Source organism: Falco naumanni, chromosome 10 (assembly GCF_017639655.2).
Source record: "Falco naumanni isolate bFalNau1 chromosome 10, bFalNau1.pat, whole genome shotgun sequence".
NCBI classification, from domain to species: Eukaryota; Metazoa; Chordata; class Aves; order Falconiformes; family Falconidae; genus Falco; species Falco naumanni.
In genome coordinates, this window is record NC_054063.1 from 14,173,139 (window position 1) to 14,194,854 (window position 21,716).

The window sequence follows — 21,716 nt, forward strand, 5'->3', positions numbered from 1 at the left end:
CAGACGCAGCCGGGGGCAGCCCGAGCACCCAGGGGCTCCTGCGGGCACAGCCGTGCCCTGAGACTGTGCCGGGGTCACCCGAGGACAACCAGTCAGCCCTGGGGGGTACTCGAGGTCAAACCGGAGTTGTGCAAGGTCAAACTGAGGCCCCTGGGGTTACTCGGGGTGAAACTGGGGTTACCAGAGGTCAAACTGAGGCCCCCGGGGTTACTTGAAGTCAAACTGCCTTTGTAGGAACACGTCAGGGTCATCTGAGGACACCAATTAGCATATGGGGTTACTACAGGTCAACTTTACCCAAAATCTTGGACTCAGGGGTCATCTGAGGACACCAATTAGCATATGGGGTTACTAGAGGTCAACTTTACCCAAAATCTTGGGCTCAGGGGTCATCTGAGGACACCAATTAGCATATGGGGTTACTACAGGTCAACTTTACCCAAAATCTTGGACTCAGGGGTCATCTGAGGACACCAATTAGCATATGGGGTTACTAGAGGTCAACTTTACCCAAAATCTTGGGCTCAGGGGTCATCTGAGGACACCAATTAGCATATGGGGTTACTACAGGTCAACTTTACCCAAAATCTTGGACTCGGGGTCATCTGAGGACACCAATTAGCATATGGGGTTACTAGAGGTCAACTTTACCCAAAATCTTGGACTCAGGGGTCATCTGAGGACACCAATTAGCATATGGGGTTACTAGAGGTCAACTTTACCCAAAATCTTGGACTCAGGGGTCATCTGAGGACACCAATTAGCATATGGGGTTACTAGAGGTCAATTTTACCCAAAATCTTGGACTCAGGGGTCATCTGAGGACACCAATTAGCATATGGGGTTACTAGAGGTCAACTTTACCCAAAATCTTGGACTCAGGGGTCATCTGAGGACAACCAGTTAGCCCCTGGGGGGTTATTTGAGGTCAAACCGGGGTTACTCGAGGTCAAACTGAGGCCCCCGGGGTTATTTGAGGTAAAATCGAGGACCTGGGGGTTACGTGAAGTCAAACTTGCCCTCTATTGCCCTCCCAGATGAAGTACAACCTCTGGCCCGTTATTTATGTGTCCCTGCTGATGTGCATGAACCATTTTGCAACGCAGAGCAGAGCTGGAGGAGCTTCCTACCACTGGCGCTGCCTCCCACCTCCCTCTAGGTGTATTTTGCTTGTTTGTTTGTAACGTTGGTAAACCTTAACCATGTCGGATGGGGTTTTCTATGGCAGCATCCACCAAAAAGTGTTTCAGCAACAGCCGAAGTGGATCCAGAGCCTACAGCTGTGAAGAATCAGTAATGTAGCCAAGTCAAAATTTTCACACTGGCTTAGTGAAGTAGCTTCAGTGCTTTTATTCTTTCAAGTGTCAATTTTGGCATGTAAGTTGGTCACGTCTTAGGAACGTACACTGGCTATTCCTGTGAAACTTGTCAAGTTTGGCCAGTGCTTACAGCTTTGGAAAATATCACCTTGCAGATGCTCCACAGACATTTTTTTCAGTTTGGCAGCAAAATTGTCCCAATATTCCTTTCACCCTGAGTAGGCTCCAGAGCTGGGGTGAAGGATATAGCAGCACCACTGCAAAACACAGATGAGGAAAGTAATATCTGTGTAAAATTAGCACACTCACACGAAACAAGGCCAAATACAGACCATCTGTGTGTTTCAAAAATTGTGTAATTCTAACTTCAAACTTCCATTCCCCTGGGACTCATCTCACCTGTCGCCTTCAGAATATTCTGAAGTATGAAAAGAGATATAATAATGATAAATAATAATGAGAAATCATAATGATAAATAATACTAATAATATGATTGCTCTTCCCCAAGTGATGGGACGTGTCACTGACTTTCCCAGAGTGATGTATAACCGAGAATCAGCTCAATATTCATACTTTCCATTATTTCACAAATAATTTTCCACAAATTCAAATTACACTCATCTCATACCGTTAACATACAAGAGATTTAGAAAAAAATACTGATTGACTCATTTGTCCATGTGGAGAAGCTATGACAAATCGGGATGCTGCAGGAAGAACCTCTTTGTTAGCCATCTATTTAAAACTACTCCAGTCAGGTACATTTTAAGATTTTCAGACACATTTGAAATCAAATTAATTTCTTTCAATAAAAGGCAGTGCTATATGAGAGGCTATAGCCACTCATTAGTACAGGCAAAACCACATAATAACTAAACACCACATTTCTTTATTTTGGCCTCAGTATTCATAGGCCAAGATCAGTTTGTTAAAATAATAAAGATTATTCCCCCCAGCCCATTCCCCCCCTCCCCCCCTCCAGACTAACCCTGCCAGACAACCCTAAAACAGGTATCACCTAAGTTTTAATGGCTCCAGTGCATTCAGCCAGGAACTCAAGGGACTGGTAATGTAAGACAGAAAGCAAAAAGGCAGGAAATTAATCATGGAACCCAAAGCACAGCTTCTCACCAGGACACTTTCTGGACTTTGCCAGTTCTTAATGCAATTAATTTTAATTTAATTTGTCTGTGCTACTGGCAGAGGACACTGGAAGCCACAGTTGTGGGTCACATTGGATACTTTTACCACGAACAGTGACTTTCCTCCACAGCTGAAAGATCTCCAGAGAAAGTCCTAAAATACCACGTGGTGTCCCTGGACCACTGAGCCCATCCTGGTCTTCTGTTTATTCATGGAGCATTTAAAATGGTACAGGGAGTTTAACATAGAACCGGGTTTAAAGCCAAGTGAAATGGTTGCCTGTGCACCTGAAAGAAAGCTGCTACAGGGACTCTGTAGTGATGTTATTGTTAACAAGCTGCATTTGTAAGCATTGTTAGTAAATTAAAAATGAAACAACTACAGGTTTACCAGTGTAAATGAATCTTAGGTCAAGATACAGCTTTTATTAAGCTGCCTTGCTAGAAGGCATCAGCAGTAATTGTTTTTTCCCTTGCATTTGCACTACTATTGTCTATGTATATTTATGATACCAGATACACACCCCACACATACCAGTAGCTCTAATATGGAAAAAGTTGTTATTAACAAGCGGTACTATTTCCTCAGAAACTGGTGTTTCTGTTGTAAAGCTGTTTTTAATGCTTATAACCATAGCAAAAGATAATCTTTTGGGCTGACTATTTTTTCATGCCAAAGATTTCTTTCTTTGAATTTATGGAGAGAACAGTCAAGTCAAAAGGCTTGGCTGTATCTTAGAACAGAACTGAGCATGGCAGTACACTTTTTGCTCATGTTTGAAAAAAAAAATCCAGTAAAGGCTCTAATTCCTCTGATTTTAGTGACTGAGGCAATGTGACAAATACATTTCGGTGAATCCCCCCCTACCCCAAGCTTGCTGCGGTCCAAGTCCACGAGGAGACTTGGTAGCAGACCTTCCTACAGCTTCCCAGCTGCAAGTGTCCCCACCGCTGTGCTGCCCAGGCACCTGCCTAGCTGCTGCCGGAGGCTGCCTGTGGATGCGGCCATCTGGGGAGAGACGAGAAGGAAAGATGAGGATGAGCTGAGCCATTCCCCTGCTCTCCGTTAAAGCCTCTGTCCCAGGCCCCTGAGAGGGGAAGAGGTGAACTGAACAGTGGGAGAAGCTGTCTAGGGCGGAGAAGGTGCATTACCTGGGGAAAAACTCAGGGAAGCTGAAGTGGGGACACTGACTGGTAGGAAGAAGGTGACTCTGGAGACTGAGTAAAAACTGCTGCTGGCTGCAGGGGAAACTGGAGCCAAGGAAGAGGAGCTAGGCTACCTGCTTGGCAATGACAGTTAATAGTTTAGTGACAGCAGCCTGGTGCTGGGAGCTGAAAGCAAAGTGAGAGACCTCCAGAAAACACTGAGGCTGTCCTAACGGAATGACCAGAGCACAGACCCTTTTCCTCCCCTTTTGCATAAATAGCCAGAAAACGGCAGCAGATGCCTGGCACTGAGACACAACCAGCGACCCCTCACAGGCAAGGTCTGGAGTTAAAACACTGCCCAGGGAGCAGCGTAATTTATTTCCTGAGGGGTGTACAGAGCAGAAGGTGCTGAGAGGAGGGATGGCCCCAGCCCAGAGCGCCACTGCTGCCGAGCTCCCAGGTTCCGCACAGCCGTGTCCCCAGCACCAGTCACCAGGACCTCTGCCCTGCTCCCACCTCACACACTGCTGCTACCCCCTGAAACGTTCGCACGGTGCATTTAGTTCTAATTCACAGGAAAAAATACTTTATCACTGAACAGAGAGCATGCAAGCCTTCACAACCCCGCACCATGACAGCACTGTCCCCTCCACAGATTTCAGCCGGGCTGGCTGTGGCAGCCACCGCTCACAGAGCTGCCAAGTGCCGCAGCTCAGCCGATTTCAGAAGCCCAAGAGCCCTGGTGATGGCGATACTACAGCCCCTTCGGTAACAACGCTGGGGCTGACATATTTGAGACTTTTTGTAGGGTATTAATAACTGTGTGTTAACTTGCAGGATGAGGAAATGAGGTGTGATCTGCCCGCTTGACCTGAAAAGCAGCGCTGCTGGCAGGTACCAAAGACCACTGGGACAGATACACCTGCCCTTTGACGTTACTGTAATGCACAGAAAGAGGTGTGAGGTATTTACCTTCTCCCCTGTATGAAAGAGCTATTTCAGATTTCTGTTCCCCGAATACAACACTCCCTTGCTCTCTTCTCATTAATTTCCATTTGTAATGTCTCACAAGTTTGCCAGTTTAGTGGTTTGTATGCACGAATAAACACATACACACATTCAAACTGAAGATGTCACACAGCAATGGGTAAACAGAACAAAGATGCTATCTTTCTTTTTTTTCTTCATAAATTTTGCATTGATTTTAGTATTTTGGAAAACTTAAAAAAATAGTGTTTTAAGTCAAGCATTCTCTTGAATGTTGAATCAGAGCTCTTATTCTTACAGTAAAGATGTAATTTGGTTTTCCCTCGCTTTTTGAAGCTGCTTATTCTTAAGAGAGTGCACAATAAAGCGTGAAAGGATTTTATCTATTTCATAGAATAACTGTTTTGTTTAAATCACATCTGCATCAGAGTTTACTTGGTATTTTATCTAATTTTCAGTTAACTTGCCCAATCATTGATCACAGAGATTACAGAGAAATGAGATCACAAACATTGCAAAATTCAGATGGCATAATTTATAAAACATCTATATGTCTCTCTATTCCAACATCCTTTCAGCGGACAGGAGTAATAAAAACTGTTCCAAGCAGGTTTCAGAATGAGAGCTCCAGGGATTCCACCTGGTGACTGAGGGACATGCTGTACTTAAAAAGATGTAAAGAGCCAGGTTTGGGGGGTTCTTTTTCTTCTCTCTAGATATAGGTACCAAGTACAAAATGCAACGTGCTCATAAAAAAAGCAAACCCAGACACTACATAGTTACAACATTTTTCAACAGTTGCAAAGTCTGCAAATTTCCAGCCAGTGGTGCTCCTCTCCCCTTTGGCTAAGGCTGGTTAAAGACTGTCCAAGAAACACAACGCACATACCCAAATAGAAGCTATCCACACAGACCATCTTTTATACTCTACCTCGTGTTTCAAAGCTGTTGTATGATTGACAAGCTGTTGAATTTCACAACATGTTCTCAAAAGGAAAAAAGGTGCAATCCTTGAGGAGAGATGTAATCTCACCTCATTAAATTCCTTTTGGAGACCACTCCGTGGCCTGCTACTCACTGCTCCAGCGTGTTTAACTCAATATACATCCTTTCACACACCTGATGTATGGGTGAAAAATAAAATGTGAATGTTCTCCTCCTTCTCTGTTAAAAGTTATGAAATTTAAATAGCTTTAGGTATGCTGTGTGAACTGCCAAGAATATCCCTTGAAAGGCAAATTCAAGCTTCAGTGTTGGTGCAGGTAAATAACCACGTGAAAACTAATGGAATAGTTAAGTTTCATCTTTTCCTTCCTAATCTTTTTTGCTGTCTTGCTAATAAATATTTTCCCAATCTTCCTTACATAAAACAAGGGGTAGAGGAATTTTAGTATTTCAAGGAATGCACCAACAGGTCTTCCCCCACTTTGGGATATAAATGTATGTACCTGGAATTTAACTACAGCTCCAGGAGCCCCAGGCGTCCCCAAGTACACGGACTGTAGACTCCTCTTGTTCAAATTCCCAATTCCCACCGTGCTTGCTAAAAGTTCCACCTAACACCGGGATGCCCCTTCTGCAGCCAATGGTGTTGGGTTTTGGGGTGGTTTTGGCTTTCGTTGCAAACACCCACTTTGCCACAGCACTGCAAAACGGTGTACACTCAGCATACCTGCCTGGGACTGCCAACCCCTAGAGCAGATCCGGGGAGAACATTCCAGCAACAGCCACCCAGCTGGCCTTCGTCCCCACCAGACCCCCTGCGGGGGAGGCTCTCACTTGGCCTCACATCTCCAGCCCTACGGAGCCGATTCAGACTGTTTCTGTAAGTAACATGCAAAAGCAATCTTTTCTCTGTGCAAAAACAATCGGTGATGTGAATCCCGCCACGTACTGGGAATTTATCCTTTCCCAGACCCTGCAGTGTATCCAGGAGTCAACACTGCCTACTGGCTGAGATGTTTAAGCTTTACAGTACCACTACAACATGGAAATTGCAAAATTTCAAGGAAACAGAACTGTTCACTGATACTCTCCAGGCAGCTATTAAAACTGTCAAACGGTTCAAATAAAGCAGCTTCTTAGGCATTTTTCAATGTTTAGCTATTCTGTATTAAAAAAAAAAACAAACACAAAAAACCCAACAAACACCAAACCAAAACAAAGATAGAAAGTGGTAAATACAGTTAAATCCTGCCTGGCCAGGCTATAAACTCTGTTCTCAAAGTTCCAGTTTTCTCACAGGAATTCACTTCCAGTGAGAAGCGCAGCCAGCGTCCTTAGTAGTTTGTGTTTGTTTTTCTTTTTAAAAGTGTAGGCTGGTACACAAATTCTTATAAATCCTACCTCATGTTTCAGAGAAGAAAGGCTCCAAGTTCCCAGCCCTTCAGTGGCATCTTGATGCAGCCAAGAGCTTAGTCTTTCAGCTACTGCAGGAGTAACCTTTCCCCCTTGACATTTGCCAATGTACTCTGTAATGACACATGCGCCAAAAGCTGAAAATGGCTTTTGTACAGCTCCAAGTATTACTAATCTTGGGAAATGTTTGAAACGCAGCAGCAGTTGATATCTGGGAGGAAAAAAATCCAGTGCAGCTTGTAAAGTTGTTGATATTAAAACATGGCTCACCTCAGGTCTTAAAATCTTCCTTTTAATTTGAAACATTTTATAGTTTATCTGAGCTCCAATTTTTACCTATTCTGAACAGCATTAAGAAAACCTGTTCACATAGGTGCACATGCTTTTGTATAGTGATGTATCCACCATGAACGTGGAAACAAACGGTTCGTCCTCTCGCTCCCCCTGCTCCCTGCACTTGAATCATTCACTGTTTCTAGACTAGTGATCATGCACAGTGCTTTCCAATGGGCACTTTGTAGTCTTTCTTCATGTATAGTGCCCAAAATTGACATATGCTCTGGAAGTCTTACTCCATCAACAGGAGCAGAAGGACTATTTGATCTTTTCTGCAGGTTAGGCTTCTCTTTGGGCTCAGCTGAAAGCAATGTCAGCCCTGAGCCCAAAAGTCTGCCAGCACAGGCTCAGATTCAGCCTGTGATCAGCACCAAGCCCACCCCACGCGGGCGGTCCTTTCTCTATCTTGCACTCAAACAGCTGCCGAGCTGCAGCATCCTACAGGAAACCCTGGTGCCATGACTGTGGTTGCTAAAGAAATATGATGGAGTCAAACTGCAGAGAGTGGTTTGGCTTAGATGCTTTTACTACATTGCTGCTGGAGCCTGAGCATTAGGCTAGATGAACAGGTCACCAGACTCATTAAAGCATTAAAGCATTTTTTACATTTTTACCATTTCTCCTATTTGCCAAGGTCATTTAGAACTGCAACCCTGATCCTTCAACACATTTCCAGTCAATCTCTGGTTGGTGTCATCTGCAAGTTTAATGCGGTTATTTCTTTCTATCATAGTCATGGATGAAAATAAGGAACAGTATTTCAGAAAGCACAGACCTTCGCAAAGCCCATCTTGATATATCGTTCTGCCTTGACGGTAAACCATTACAGCTACTCTTTGACTGTTTTTTAAAGATGACACGTTTCCTTAGCGCATTCATGAAAATTTGATATGCAACAGTGACAAACGCTTTATGCTAAGAATATGAATCTGACCACTTTTTTTAATACTAAATATGCCAAAGAAAACAATGAAAAACAATCAAAAGACAAAGTTGCATACTCAGAGCACAAGCCAAACCACTGTCTTCACTACACAGCATAAAACTTTCAAAATATTAGAAAGGCATAATCACCCTGAACAGAAGCAGCAGATAAAATTTCAGAGCCATAACTAAAATAAAGTGGTTCGTTTGCAGGAATAAAGCCACAGAAAATGGGGTGAAACTTGCAGCATTTACATACCAGCTCAAGGCTGAAAGCGTAATAAATGTTTTTATTATTAGCAAAGAGGAAATTGGCTGAGAATCATACCGCCTTCCTGCAGCTGACTATCGGATGATTACTTATACCAGGTGCATACAGTAAATTGCAGAGTAGATTACATGGGGACTTCCTCATCATTTTAGCACAGAATTTCCTACAGCCTTTTTAATCTTTATGCTTTACATATTAGTAATTTTAGGGTTTTTTTGAGGGAGATCTTTAGCTTGATTCAAACATATGGGCACCAGTTTTAATCCTTCTAGTAGCTGCAATAGATCGGAGGTCTGATTTCTAACACTGATGTCTGACATACACATGAACTATTTTTAAACAACTCCTATTTATTTGCATGAAAAGCAGGGAAGGAATTCTCCTGACTGGTCCCAGAGACCATTACAGCCAGGTAAGTACAACAGTAGTAGGACAGAGACAAGTAATAGGGCTACACTAAAATAGGCAGCATTTAAAGATCTCCTTCTCCGCAGTCCCAGACAAAAATGTTAGTATGCTGCCCAATATTTACAACTTGACAAATTATCAGGTCCATAATTCTTTGGAAAAGGGACAGGAAAGCATACATCATAAAACCAAAAAAGAAAAGATCCTGTGATGTGAAGATATTTAAGTTCTTCCATTTAACAATATTTTTAAGAAGTCTATATAAAAGTCTTTGAAAATTCTGCATCCCACAGGGCATGTTATTCTCTCATATACTGAACAAAAGGAACTTTATTCCCATTTTTATCCACAAAGACCCTTCAGCCTGAAAATCTATCAAGAAGCTGCACTGAACAGAGACTGTATTTCTTGCCAGTCTTTCCTGGTGGTAATTGATCCCACTCATGTTCTTCATTATTTTATCATGTCAGCATAGCATGTTTTCTCCCGCTGCGTAACCACAGTTCATATAGTTTCCATTGTACTACAGTAGAAATCTAAGAACATACGGGCTGAAAGCTGAAGGGGTAAGAAAGATAGGAATGAGCCATTAGTGCCTGGGCAGCCTTAGGTCTCACTTGCACAGCACAGCTGCAGTAGCCAGGTTAAAAATCTTGATGTTTACAAAGGTAGCTGAACAATTCCTAAGGGACAAAACCAAAGGCTTTGTAGAATTATTTTGTGTCTTTATTGATCATTCACATTATGACTAATAAAGCTACAGATCTACATGCTTTGCAAAATGGTAAGAATTAAATGTGTTTGAAAGAATTAATGAGTCACCGCCTCTTCCAATTTCAGAAAAATAAAATGCAGGGGTGCAGGGGAGAAAAAAAGAATCCCATTCCTTGATCATACTGGGTTAGTCATAAAAAGCCACCTATACTGGACTTTGCACAAAATGAGAAGATGGCCTTTGGTCAGTTCCTGCAGATGGCATGCAGGCACCAATGAACACTTGGAATTATTCAGCATTTACTGTGCAAGCTGGGTCAGTGCTGGTTAAAGCTTTCTGTACTGGAGTCATGTGGGAAAGGAAGTCTAGACAGCATAGATTAACTTCCTTAATCTAAAATTAATTTGTCTACAATGTGTGCTTTAATGTTTGCTGAAGGCCAAGTGTATTTTTGCTGTATTGTGAATTATGTCTATGGCACCCTAAATTGTGGTGCAGCTCTTATTAATTACTACAGGATAAATTTTCAAATGTCCGAACTCTTTTAGTAAAATATAACTTTTAACTTCTTCCTCTTGAAATTATAATCTCTCAGGACCTAACAGAGAAACGGAAAGCACCACTGATGCTGTTAACATTCTGACTCAAACTTTGGTGGAGCTGGATACACACCCAGCATCATTTTATCACATTTTAAAGGACAATCATAATCTGAAATCTTTAACCTCAAGTTAAAACCTTAACCTAACCTAAGGTCAAAAATATTAAGTAGCACCAGGTACTACCTCTGCTGAATCTTCTTCTCTACCCAAAAGGAAAATATAACTGTGATGTTATTGAACTTTTTTTTCTCCCACATGCTGTTGATGGGATGCCAGTGTGCTGGAAAATAATCCTCAGCAAAAGCAATGTCATGAGAGGCTGGGTACTGGAAAGCACCTGTATATTCAATGTCTTCCACAAGCTTCCTCCACCACACACACAATCTGAGTTACAGAGAGACTGCACGAGGTAATAAATCACTCCTGTAAAGTTCGTTGGGGAGGACACAAGTAAACAGGAGGGAAAAAAGAGTTATCTTTGAAACACCATAGCTGGAGAAGTAGAAGATGGCTCTTTTGTTGCTCTTATAAACAAATATCAGACTTTGCATACTACACAGACAGGATCTGGCAGTGTTTTTAAAAGCAGAATCTTGATGTATTGCCACAGAGCTATAAGAGCTATCTATAGCCACTTCCATCACGCAGTGCAAATCTGACCTACTCTTCTGTGGGGAGCTGACCCTGGCTGGGGGCCTGGTGCCCACCCAAGCTCTGTCAGTGCCCTCCTCAGCCGGGCAGGGGAGAGGGAGCACAGCACCAGGCTGGTGGGTCGGGACAGGACAGGGAGATCGCTCCTACCATCGCTGTCACAGGCGAAACAGACTCAACTGGGGGAAAACTACTGTGATACCATTCAGATCAGAGCAGGGTAATGAGAAGTGCTAACAAATCTCAGAACACCTTCTCCCCACCCTTCCCTTCCTCCCAGGCTCAGCTTCACTCCCGATTTCCCTCCCGCCTCCCCCGAGCGGCGCAGGGGGATGGGAATGGGGGCTGCGGTCAGTCCATCCCACCCCACGGTGTCCCCGCCGCTCCTTCCTCCTCACGCCCTGCCCCCGCTCCAGCCCGGGGTCCCTCCCACGGGAGACAATCCTCTACACGCTCCTCCGGCGTGAGCCCTTCCCCCGGCCGCAGCCCCTCACCCCCTGCCCCGGCGTGGGTCCCCCCGGTGGGTGCCGTCCTTCAGGCCCGGCCTGCTCCGGCGTGGGCCCCCCCGGGTCACGCGTCCTGCCAGCGACCCTGCCCCAGCCTGGGCTGCCCGGGGGGTCACAGCCCCCGTCGGGCACCCCCTGCCCCGGCGTGGGGCCCTCCCCGGGCTGCAGGTGGGGCTCTGCCCCCCCGACACCCTCCGTGGGCTGGGGGCACAGCCTGCCCCGCCGGGGGCTTCCCACGGGCTGCCGGGAACCTCTGCTGGGCGCCTGGAGCCCTCCTGCTCCTGCTGCACCGGCCTCAGTGTCAGCTCTTGCTCTCACAGTCTCACTCCTCTCTTCAACTGTTTTTTTTTTGTGCAGATTTCCCCCCCCACCACTTCTTAAACACGCTATCCCTGAGGCACTACCACCTTCGCTGATGGGCTCGGCCTCGGCCAGTGGTGGGTCCGTCTCAGAGCCATCTGGCACCGGCTCTGTCGGACATGGAGGCAGCTTCTGGCATCTTCTCACAGAAGCCACCCCTGTTGCCCCCTGCTGCCAAAACCTTGACATACAACCCACTACGTCTTCTTTTTGGATTTGACATATGACTAACATCTTTTTTTTTTTTAATCAGAAATGATGAAAAAACATAAAAGCAACACCCAAAGCAAGTAACTCACTTTCAAAAAGACAGAAAAAAAGAGGTAGCCACAGCTACCCCAATGTCAGCAGTGAAGGTTAACCTCAAACTACAGCAGTCTAGTGTGCTTGCTCTTGTATTTGTTGAACCAGCATGCAGGGCTGGCATTCCATCTCATTGTCCGTAATACTATCCTGCTGGGATATGATTAGCTACTTAAGGGCCTGTAATTTGCAGTGTGTGACTCCACTGACCAGAAGGAAGCAAATTCTAAACCTACCCTGATACACAATGAGAAACAGGTCTTAAACAGCCAGCCAGCAAACTCACACACTTTGTAACTGTAGCCTTTTTTTGCAACAGAAACCTGAGAAAAGCTGGGAGAAGCTGTCCGCCACAAGGAGCCAGCTCTGCTCTGGGAAGTGAGAAAGAGCAGAACGACACTACTGAGCAAAGCCAGAGTTAGCGCGGGCCCTTACTTAGTACAACTTCTATAAACATATTTCTTCAGATATGGCATGGAAAACAGAATTTACAAAAGCATTGCCCAAAGAATAAAACATGTCTTTGGGGTATATTTTACCTGGACCACTCCAGTGCAGAAGAGCGGTAGCCAGTGGAAGAACTGGCCCCCAAAACAAGCATTGTATTTAGATGCTGAGAGCAAGCACTGTGTAAATGTGTGTGTGTGTAGCCAAATCACAGCCACTTAGACCTCATCATAGGGAGAGAAAAGTAGCATTACATCTGAAATCTCAGTTATTGATACCTTTCGCTAATAAACATAACCAGAGATGTAGACTAATTTGCCTGGGCATTAATTAAAGCAGCACTCAGTTTACATTGTTCCCCTCAAAAGGCTACAAAACATCTTGCTAGCTTCCACAGCACCTTCATTTTCCCAAATTTCTTACTACATGAGAAATCAAGTCTAGTTTCCCTGAATGAGGTTTGCATCTTCACCACGTTCATTCTGGGAACATGCCCAACCCTCTGAAATAGTAAACAGTGTAGTTTACTCTTGCCAGAGTTAAAGTAGACACAAACTTTTATATCACTAGGGGAAAAAAAGTTCCACTCCGAACAATGAAGAGTCTGTTACAGGATCCACTGAAATGAACAGAAATATTACTCATCACTTAAGTTTTAAGCCAGTTATAAAAGGCTGAATCTTAAGAACTTACTTTTGTTTAGGAGAGCGTGTGCTAAGAGCTAAGGCATATTTGACCTACAGAAATTTGGAAAGCTAACTGGCCCTTTCAGTTGTTCCTAATGTGCCAAAGCTCAGATGCAGGAGATACCTAGGGCCACATATTTTCCCATTTCTCATCTTTCAGGGAAAAAACCCAAACCACCCAAACCAACAAACTTTCTTTTCTTTGTTAGAATATAAACCACATGAATAAAGGAGCACAAACCAATCACAGATTTGCCTTTTGCTGAACTCCGAGGAAACTGATACCTGGATCTGAGTTTCACGCCATCAGCCTGCCTCTAGTTTCTTTTTCCTGAAGTAATATCCTGTTTTAACGGATACTGTCTTAACTCTGAATACAGACCCACAAATCTCTGCAAGAGCAAATCTCACAGGAACACTGTCAAGAGCAACAGCAGAAATCTTACAGGTTTTCACACATCTCATGCTTGCAATCTGAAAGGCTGCCAAAGGAATGATGATGTTCGTCATGACAAACCTAGCGGACCTATAATTATTGACTCAGAAGGGTGAGTCATTTGTACTGGGTAAACGTTACACTGCCCGTTGCACAAAATGCTTCATGACCCACAGTCAGCTCCTGCAATAAGTGTGGGACACGGCGCAAACACAGCCTGAACTTCAGCACTAGACGCTGCTAAGCAACACGGTTATTTTTTAACAGGTGGCCACAGAAAGGGAAAAATTATTTTGGTTATAACTCCCTTCCAATTCTGAATGATCTTTCTAAATCCAAGAATTTAAATAATTTAAACAACACACACACACTTGCATTTTCACATACACCACTGCTGGTCCACAAAACTCATTTTTGAGACCTACTAACCCTTTCTGGAAAGAAAAGGCTCTCAGGAAAGTAAACACAGCCCAACCAGTTGAAGTCTTCACAGGTCCTGAGGTTAGAAAAGGGAATGGGTAACCACGGGCTCCTGTTGAGCATGCACAGCCTGGCACTGAGCACCAAGAGCAGCTGCCACTGCTCCAGCTGGGTAGACCTGGTACTCACACAAGTGGCTTCCAGCTGGGACTGTCACCGTCAGATTATTTGTATTTGGAACAAACATTAGAGATATGCTTTGAATTCCTACCTGGTAAAAATAAATTTTCTCGCATTTCTGCTCTGGCTTCTTCAGAGAAGCACCGTTTTTTCAACCACTCAGCTTCATATTCACTTGCGTGTTCATCAGGCCACGTAATAGAGATCTTCCAGTATAAAAGAAAAGATAATTTTAAACAAAAAAAATCAGAAAACATCACCTAGAACAAGAAACTCCTTTAGAAACTGCAGAAATTGTAATATTTAGATCCATAATATCACAGTTAAGCTTTTCCTGGAGCATAATGTAAAACAAGTAATGAAAACCCAACCTGAACATCATCCAAATTCTGACACCTTTTATAAATGCTTATTTCTACATGAACTCATGACCTAATTTCCTGTTTTGTGTGGGCTGCTTTCACTGTGGGAGCTGTGCTTAGCAGAAAGAGGAGAACCAGGGAAGCTGGCACATATCATTGGGGAGAATGCTTCACCACCACTCAGAAGAGAGAAAAAATGCCTTCCAAAACACTGACAGCTCATCAAAAAAGGACAAGACAGACAGGCAAAAAAGAAATGATAGGAGAGAAATCGCTCCCCTAGTTATGAAAAGTCTGCCCTCTTTGAAATAAATTTTAAAAAGGCATTGGGTTTTTTTGTTTTTAATCCAGAAAAAAACATGGAAATAAAGCATATGCCTTTGCTTGTCATGAACTGCAAGAGCTCAGCGCAGCACATGATCTCAGCTGAATTCTCAAGGCTGTCCAGCAGATACTGATTCCCACGCCACATAATTCCACCCATTGACATGATGTGCTCTCCTCAGTTTCTGAGTATAAGTGGAAGCAGGCGTTCCCTCTACTATTTTAACACATTTGCCTATTCAAATAATGAATTTATATGGCATTAATTCTAGTAACAATCAATCAATGTGGGAGCCCGGAATTCCTCAGTACAGACCCTCACCCTGCAGCTGAGCCATGCTCCCGTCTGGGTCAGCCTCTGCAAACACCCTGCAAATCCAGCCTGCAACGAGCCTGCCCCAGCTGCTGCAGCCTTGACTGCTGCATCTTTAACACATTTAAAACATCTTTAAGTGTAAAATGAAGGAAATGATTTTGCATATCAAAGGAGCAATGTATTGCTTTTAATATAACCCATAAAATTGCAATGATATATAAGGGTTTTATGTGGCAGGAAAGATTAAAATTCACAGGGAGGGCAGTTCCTGTCCTCTCTTGCCCAACAGCCTTCTCTTTTTCATGAACAAGTGTCAGACGCAGATAAAGACACCGGGCCAGCTCTGAATATTGGGTTCAACTTTGGTTTTGAGTGCTTGCTCCAAGATGAAGTATTTTGCACATTGGAAATGAGTTAAAGTGGTATTTTTGTTAGGGACCAAGGCCACCATCACTTTGCCACTTTTTTTTTATTATTTTCAAGCCATTTACTTAGAGAATAAAGGGGGGGTGGGGAGGAAGTGCAAGGGTAATTAAATCTGTGGGGAATGCCTACATTTTCTTTTCAATGTCTAGTGATGAAGAAATACACAGCAGAATTTTTAAAAGCACAATTACAGTCTAAAACCTGAAGCCTGGGTTTCTGCAGCCTCTGCATAACATCTGTAAAGTGAAGTTTCATATAAAAGTGGGAAGATCTGAGCTTCCCGGGCTCTAATTTACAGACTAACAAGCATTGTTAGACAAGTTTCACGAGAGGAAAAAAAAGGTTTGCTTCAAATACCTTTCTTCTATCCGCCACAGCAACTTCCTTCACCACGATGTTCACGTCCAGGTCCTCGATGAGCAGCCTGCGTGCCTTTGCCGAGCGCAGGAAGCACTGGGGACACTGGCAGTTGTCCCTCAGCCAGACGCAGGGGTAGCGGCTCTCGCTCCCGTCCTCCCACTCCACACGGATAAAATGACCCGCGTCCAAAGCTTCCACCTTCTGTATCCCCAGGTTCATGCTGAGCGACTGGGTGGCGCGGACCAGCGGTGCCGTGGTCCCGGCGAGCAGGCTCCTGCCCTTCTGTGCCGGCTGCAGGCAGCACACCCTGCTCCTGGGGACTTTGGCCCTCGGCAGGATGTTAGCCACCACCCTCCACATTTTGGGTGCTTTAATGAAATCGTTGCAGGGAGAACGCCTTCGTGGACTACCTAAAACACCCAGAAGAGCATTCTATTACAGAAGGAGTCAGTAGAGCAAAAAGACCATTTTAAGATGATTCTCTTCCCTCCTTCTTTAGACCTTTAGGAATATTCACTATCTGTTGCTCACATTTTTTGAGGCGCAAAGGGTGTACTCAGACCCATCTATTAAAAAAATAGCTTAGTTTTGCAGGGCTTCAGTTTCATTCATCATCTTGTCTATCTTTTGTTTCTGCAGTCTGTTCAGTCTGTATTGCACAAATAGCCCCTTTTAAAAAAACACCCTGAGATTAATCCCAGAAATCCAAGGTAGAGGTTACTACCAACCATGTTCAAAAGCTGAAGTACACATACCTTAATTCCTGCTGTGGAAACTATGGAAAACAGAGCACAGAATCCACCTCCCTGCAAGGAAAAGCTTTTTAAATGTGACTTCAGCTACAGCAATAGAGTTCTGCAAGAGCCTCCTTCTTTCACAGCTGGACTGCTTTCTATCGATACACTCTTTTATTTAAAGCTAGCTGTATACTGCACTGCAGAAAGATGATGCATCCAAATTTTAGAAAAGAAGTTCTGGCCTAATGTTTTTCTTACTCAGAAAAATATTTGGTCTCCCCCTGAATCAAGAAGTCATTACATATATTTTAATAGACTGTTCAACCATTTAAAATATTGCACATTTATTCAGTATTTTTTTCTGTTGTTTCTGTTCTTGAGATCACAGGGCAAATATTGATCCCTTGCCAGGGCCAGGGTCTCCCCAGTTGCCTTTGCACAGGGAAACCTCATTGGCTTCAATATTTTGACTCACTAAGACCTATTTGAGTTATCAGAAGGTTTTTGAAATTTTTCCTTTGCTACAAATTAGAACTGCGTTATACAGGACCCTTGGGTCTCGTTTTTATTTCATTTGATTAAGTATAGCAAAGCAGAATACTGATTTCTACTTTCTCCTGTTTGCCTGCAGTAGCCTCATTGGAACCCGGTAATTACCAACCTTCACTTGCAATGCAGTCCAAGCTACAGCTATGCTGCTGTGCGTACAGATTTAAACACCTTTTATCCAAAAATGGCTTCATATCCAGATTGAATAACTTTCCTTTTATATATATATATAAAATATGTGCACAAACATATGCATGTAAATATATATGTATGCGTATCTCCACCTTAATTCTAAAGCATTAATCAAGTACTGCAATATTCCTCCTAACTGTACAAATATTTACACTGCAAGACTGGCTGCAGCATCCTTCTGAAATTTCTTGAACAGGGTTTTATTATGTACGACTGCAAAGATGTGGTATGTTTTAGGGTTTTTAACAGGTGATAATTGGATACTTACTCTAACCTCTGTGAAACAAGACAAGTACTGGAACATAATGAAGCTTTCCAATAGACTGAAACTTTAGAATATCTGGTTAAAAAAAAAAGAAGAGCATGATCATTTTAACATTCTGTAAACTCTCGCTACATCTGTACTGCTTTCAGGATAGTTCTCTGTTCAAGGCAGCGGATTACCTGATGGTAATAGATGAGATCCACAGATACACTTAAGCAACCAAAATATAGTTTAGATTTTATTAGGACAATTAAGATGCAGAAGCTCAAGGCACGAAACCATTGCCTAATTGCCTAGGCTACTCAGAGGCTGTTGATACCTGCCCTTCTGCATACAAAATTATCTGAATCCCTTTAAATGCTAATACTACCCATATCCAACATGAAGCAGACAGAACTGAGCACCCTCAGCAAGTACCCCTCCTCCAGTTTACCTAAGATGGGTGAACAGATAGCTGTACACCAGAGAACCTCGCAAGTCACAACAGGGTAAGCGAGATTAGAAAATGCCTGACACCTGGACAAAGCTGAATTGTCCAGCACAAAGCATGGCATTCACATCCACTGGAATTTAAGAATGCTGCGAGAAAGTGTATAAACAACATAAATGGTCGGATCAATTTATTCCACCGGTATTTCAGTGTATAAGGATTTCAAGCACAAAACACTCTTCCCAGAACCAGCTACCCAGCACCTTTGGGCATATGGAAGCTTTTCTCTGTCTGCTAAAAATATGTAGGTATTCCTGTAGGTATTTGCTTAAAACAAGACCACGAGAACCAGAATTTGGTTCTGAAGTTTAAGGCCACCAGGAAGCTCCTCTGGCTTACTGGAGTGGGCCAGGGGAAATTCTGAGAACTGGATATACATAATACACGAACCTAAGTAGCTCATTACAAAGTTTGTCATAATGTAGTTCATAGATTCATTACATCTGCCTATCCAGTAGTTCACATACTGGTTTTGTACACAATTTTCTCATGTTACTTAAGTGGTTTGCCAAATAATTAAAGTGTATTTCACATGCTTAGTGTTCAAGCAAAGGCTCTTAACTTTAACTTTGGCATGGATCTAATAACTACCTGGATCTTGTATATGAATTTACTGTATATATTTTTTTCTCCCAAATGGCAAAACAAGGTACTGGAAAAAATATTTAAGCCTTTACTTTCTCAGTGTCTCTCAGGGAAGATTCATCACTAAACTTGCCAGATTCAATAGGGTTCTAGGCATCTCCTATTGTATCATTCAATTAAGAAATCTGAACTTGTTTCTACAAGATTCATCATAGCACCAGGGGTAATAGAAAACCACATCAGATTTTTTAATTTTTTTTTTAATGGCAAGAAACTGAGGGGAGTTTATTGTCTTCCTATCACAGAAGTTGCTTAACTGGCATTTGTTCACCTGGTAAATGGAGAGCTTAGTCACATCAATTGCATGTCAAGCAAAATACTCTCAGTCCATGACAGCAAGTTTTGTAAATGCTTTGGAACAAAAGGTCAACCTAAAAAAAGCAGATGCAACCAATCCTTCCAGACACAATCTTAGATAAAAAAAAAAAAAAAGAAAAAGAAAACCTCTGGAAGTTACTGACATGAGATACACGTAATTTATGTTACAATGGGGAAGACTGTAAGCCAGATGGGAATTTTCAGCTCTGCTTGAATGTGAGAAGCTTGTACAGCAGAGTTCACCTCACTAATTTCAGACATGTACCACAGTGACCTGCCCCTGAGCATCACATGCACCACTCCCAACACTCCTAACAGACCCATCTGGATCACAATTCAGCTGGCTTTTTCAGAAACCTGCTTTAGGATGAGATGAACTGAACTCTTTTTTTCTCCTCTTCAATAACTACAAAAAGAGCCTCAGTGACTAGTTCCAACGTGGATGTTACACCATCGGTTTACATTCAGCAAGACTACTTCTCATGAATTTTATGTTTAACTGATACTTTTGTTCACAGACAATTATTGCTATGTACAATTCATTAAACCCTATACTGCTGGGAGAATCGTGGATGGTGGTAGCCCTAAACTTCACTGCCACACAGACAAAGCCTACACTGCTATCAGCAGTACCCTTGTTCCACAAGACTGTATCTCTTAGTGTTATCAGTCAAATTTATTGTTGATCACAAAGTAATCTCTTGAAATACTTCCATTCTTAATAGGCAGAATCTGAAAGAGCCACTGCATCCTGCAGAGAGAGGGGAGGATCTCCTTCACAGGTTGCAGCAGGAGCCTTTGATACGTGTAGGATAGGAAACGATTCCGCTCGACACTTTCCAATCCTAATAAAAGTCATTATATGTGGCTCATTAAATATGCAGCTCTACCTTTTCTACTGTTACTCTGCTCCAAGTCATATTCAGCTCTTTCATTTATGTCTATTTATTGAAGTCAATGAACTTGTACCTGCATAACATTGCTATTAATTAGAAGAGAATTGGGCCCTCCAGCTCCAATGTTATTCAGTTTGCTGGCTACAGAAGAGGAAGCATGAAAATCATTATAGCAAAAAGATTTCCCTTGTGGTGAGGTTAAGCATTTACTGTTCACATACACCACAGCTTTTGCATTAAACTTCTGTCTTTGCTGTAACGCAATTGTTTCAGTTAGCCACCTACCCAGAGAAATCTTGTAACAATAAAAAGGCTGTTTATTGTTTTCCTTGAGTTATTCATATCATAGTGTCATTATTAAAACAAAATGACAAATGACAATGATTAAAAATATCTGCTACACCATGCCCTCCAGATGTTTTTCTTCTTAGATACACAAATTAGATCTGCAAGTCTAGGTTTTGTCTCATACACACAGCACCACAGAAGTGACTTCTCCCTTCAGCAGGATTTTTTCTGGTTTGCATCAGTGGAGTGGCAACAAATTCTGAGTCAAGCTCTCCACAGAGCCCACCCGGCATATCTTCACTAGATAACTCCAGTAAGGCATTTCACACCAGCTGGGGCTTTGTCACCACTGCTATGGTGCCCAGACCTCCCAGCTGGCGCCTGTGTGCCAGGTGAGCATCAGGCACATCGAGCCTGCTCTTTCTCACCTGCACTGTGCAAGACCTGGACGGTCAGGCTATCCAGCTGCAGGGTGTAGACACAGCACCCAGGGACTTTGACCATCCTGGGGACCAGCAGCACGGGGGAAGAGGGTAAGCAATAGCTCCAGGTGCAAGGCAGCTTGGTGCTGGCATTCCTCCTTTCTGGAGCAATGGATGACAGAACCCATAGAGCTGGGATGAAAGATTCCTCAAGTAGCACTAGCAAAGCCTTAGCTGCCACATGGGCAAGAAACCCCTGTCTGGTGGCTCTGCCCATTTCCAGCATGCTGTACGGAAAGGAAAGGTGTCCGTTTTGCATAACTGTGTGTTATTCCTGATTTCTAATTAAGTGATTTTTCTTTATGTTGAACATGTACAGGACATTAAGGTCAGCCCGCAAATGGCAGCAAAGAACTCAAAATGTTTCAGAAAATCCTGCAATTGCATGCTTAAAAGTACCACAGAAAAGCCAACCTTCCCGCTCAATGGCGAAGAAAACATTCTTTCTCCTTTAACAGTAAATATCTGTAAATGCTGTAACTGGGCAAAATGACCATTTCCATTCCTGATCATTTGCAGAACTATAACTACTACATTATACTGCTGTCTTCCCAAAACCTTGAAGTTAAATGCTACAGAAATACAACTTTATGTCTCAAAAAACCGGCAGTCCAAGACAGTTGAGCTGCTGGTAAAGAAAACCAAATCCAAATACCTGGTGCTGATGGTGCCATGCCCCTGCAGAAAACACATCTCCTATTTTAGGAGGCTACTGAAGATGCCTAATGGAATCAATCACGACGTGGAATTTTTTATCACGCTCAGCCTAGTTTTTCAGTTCATGACAGTTATTTAGAGGTTTGCCTTGTTATTTCTTTTTTTTTCTTTTGTTTTTACATAAATGTGAGATGCTGATCTCAAATCA

General features: G+C 43.0%; 1 protein-coding gene and 1 long non-coding RNA gene across 4 annotated transcripts in view; both read right to left on the reverse strand.

Annotated features, from left to right (window-relative positions):
* Positions 1–21,716, reverse strand: part of BBOX1 (gamma-butyrobetaine hydroxylase 1) — a 38,983-nt gene that overhangs the window by 15,826 nt on the left and 1,441 nt on the right. For 2 of the 3 annotated variants that reach the window (XM_040608043.1, XM_040608041.1), the window contains exons 2-4: positions 17,736–17,807; positions 15,987–16,399; positions 14,293–14,407 (exon numbers count right to left, since the gene is read on the reverse strand). In XM_040608043.1, coding sequence (XP_040463977.1) covers positions 14,293–14,407; positions 15,987–16,349 — 478 coding nt within the window. In that variant the 5' untranslated portion in view covers positions 16,350–16,399; positions 17,736–17,807. Of the gene's footprint in view, positions 1–14,292; positions 14,408–15,986; positions 16,400–16,744; positions 16,796–17,735; positions 17,808–21,716 lie in introns of all 3 variants that reach the window. The other variant, XM_040608042.1, reaches the window with a different exon arrangement.
* On the reverse strand, positions 1,336–11,165 carry LOC121094474. Its single transcript, XR_005829860.1, has 2 exons — positions 6,945–11,165; positions 1,336–1,576 (listed from the first exon to the last, which is right to left on the reverse strand). It is a non-coding gene; the product is annotated as an uncharacterized LOC121094474 (long non-coding RNA).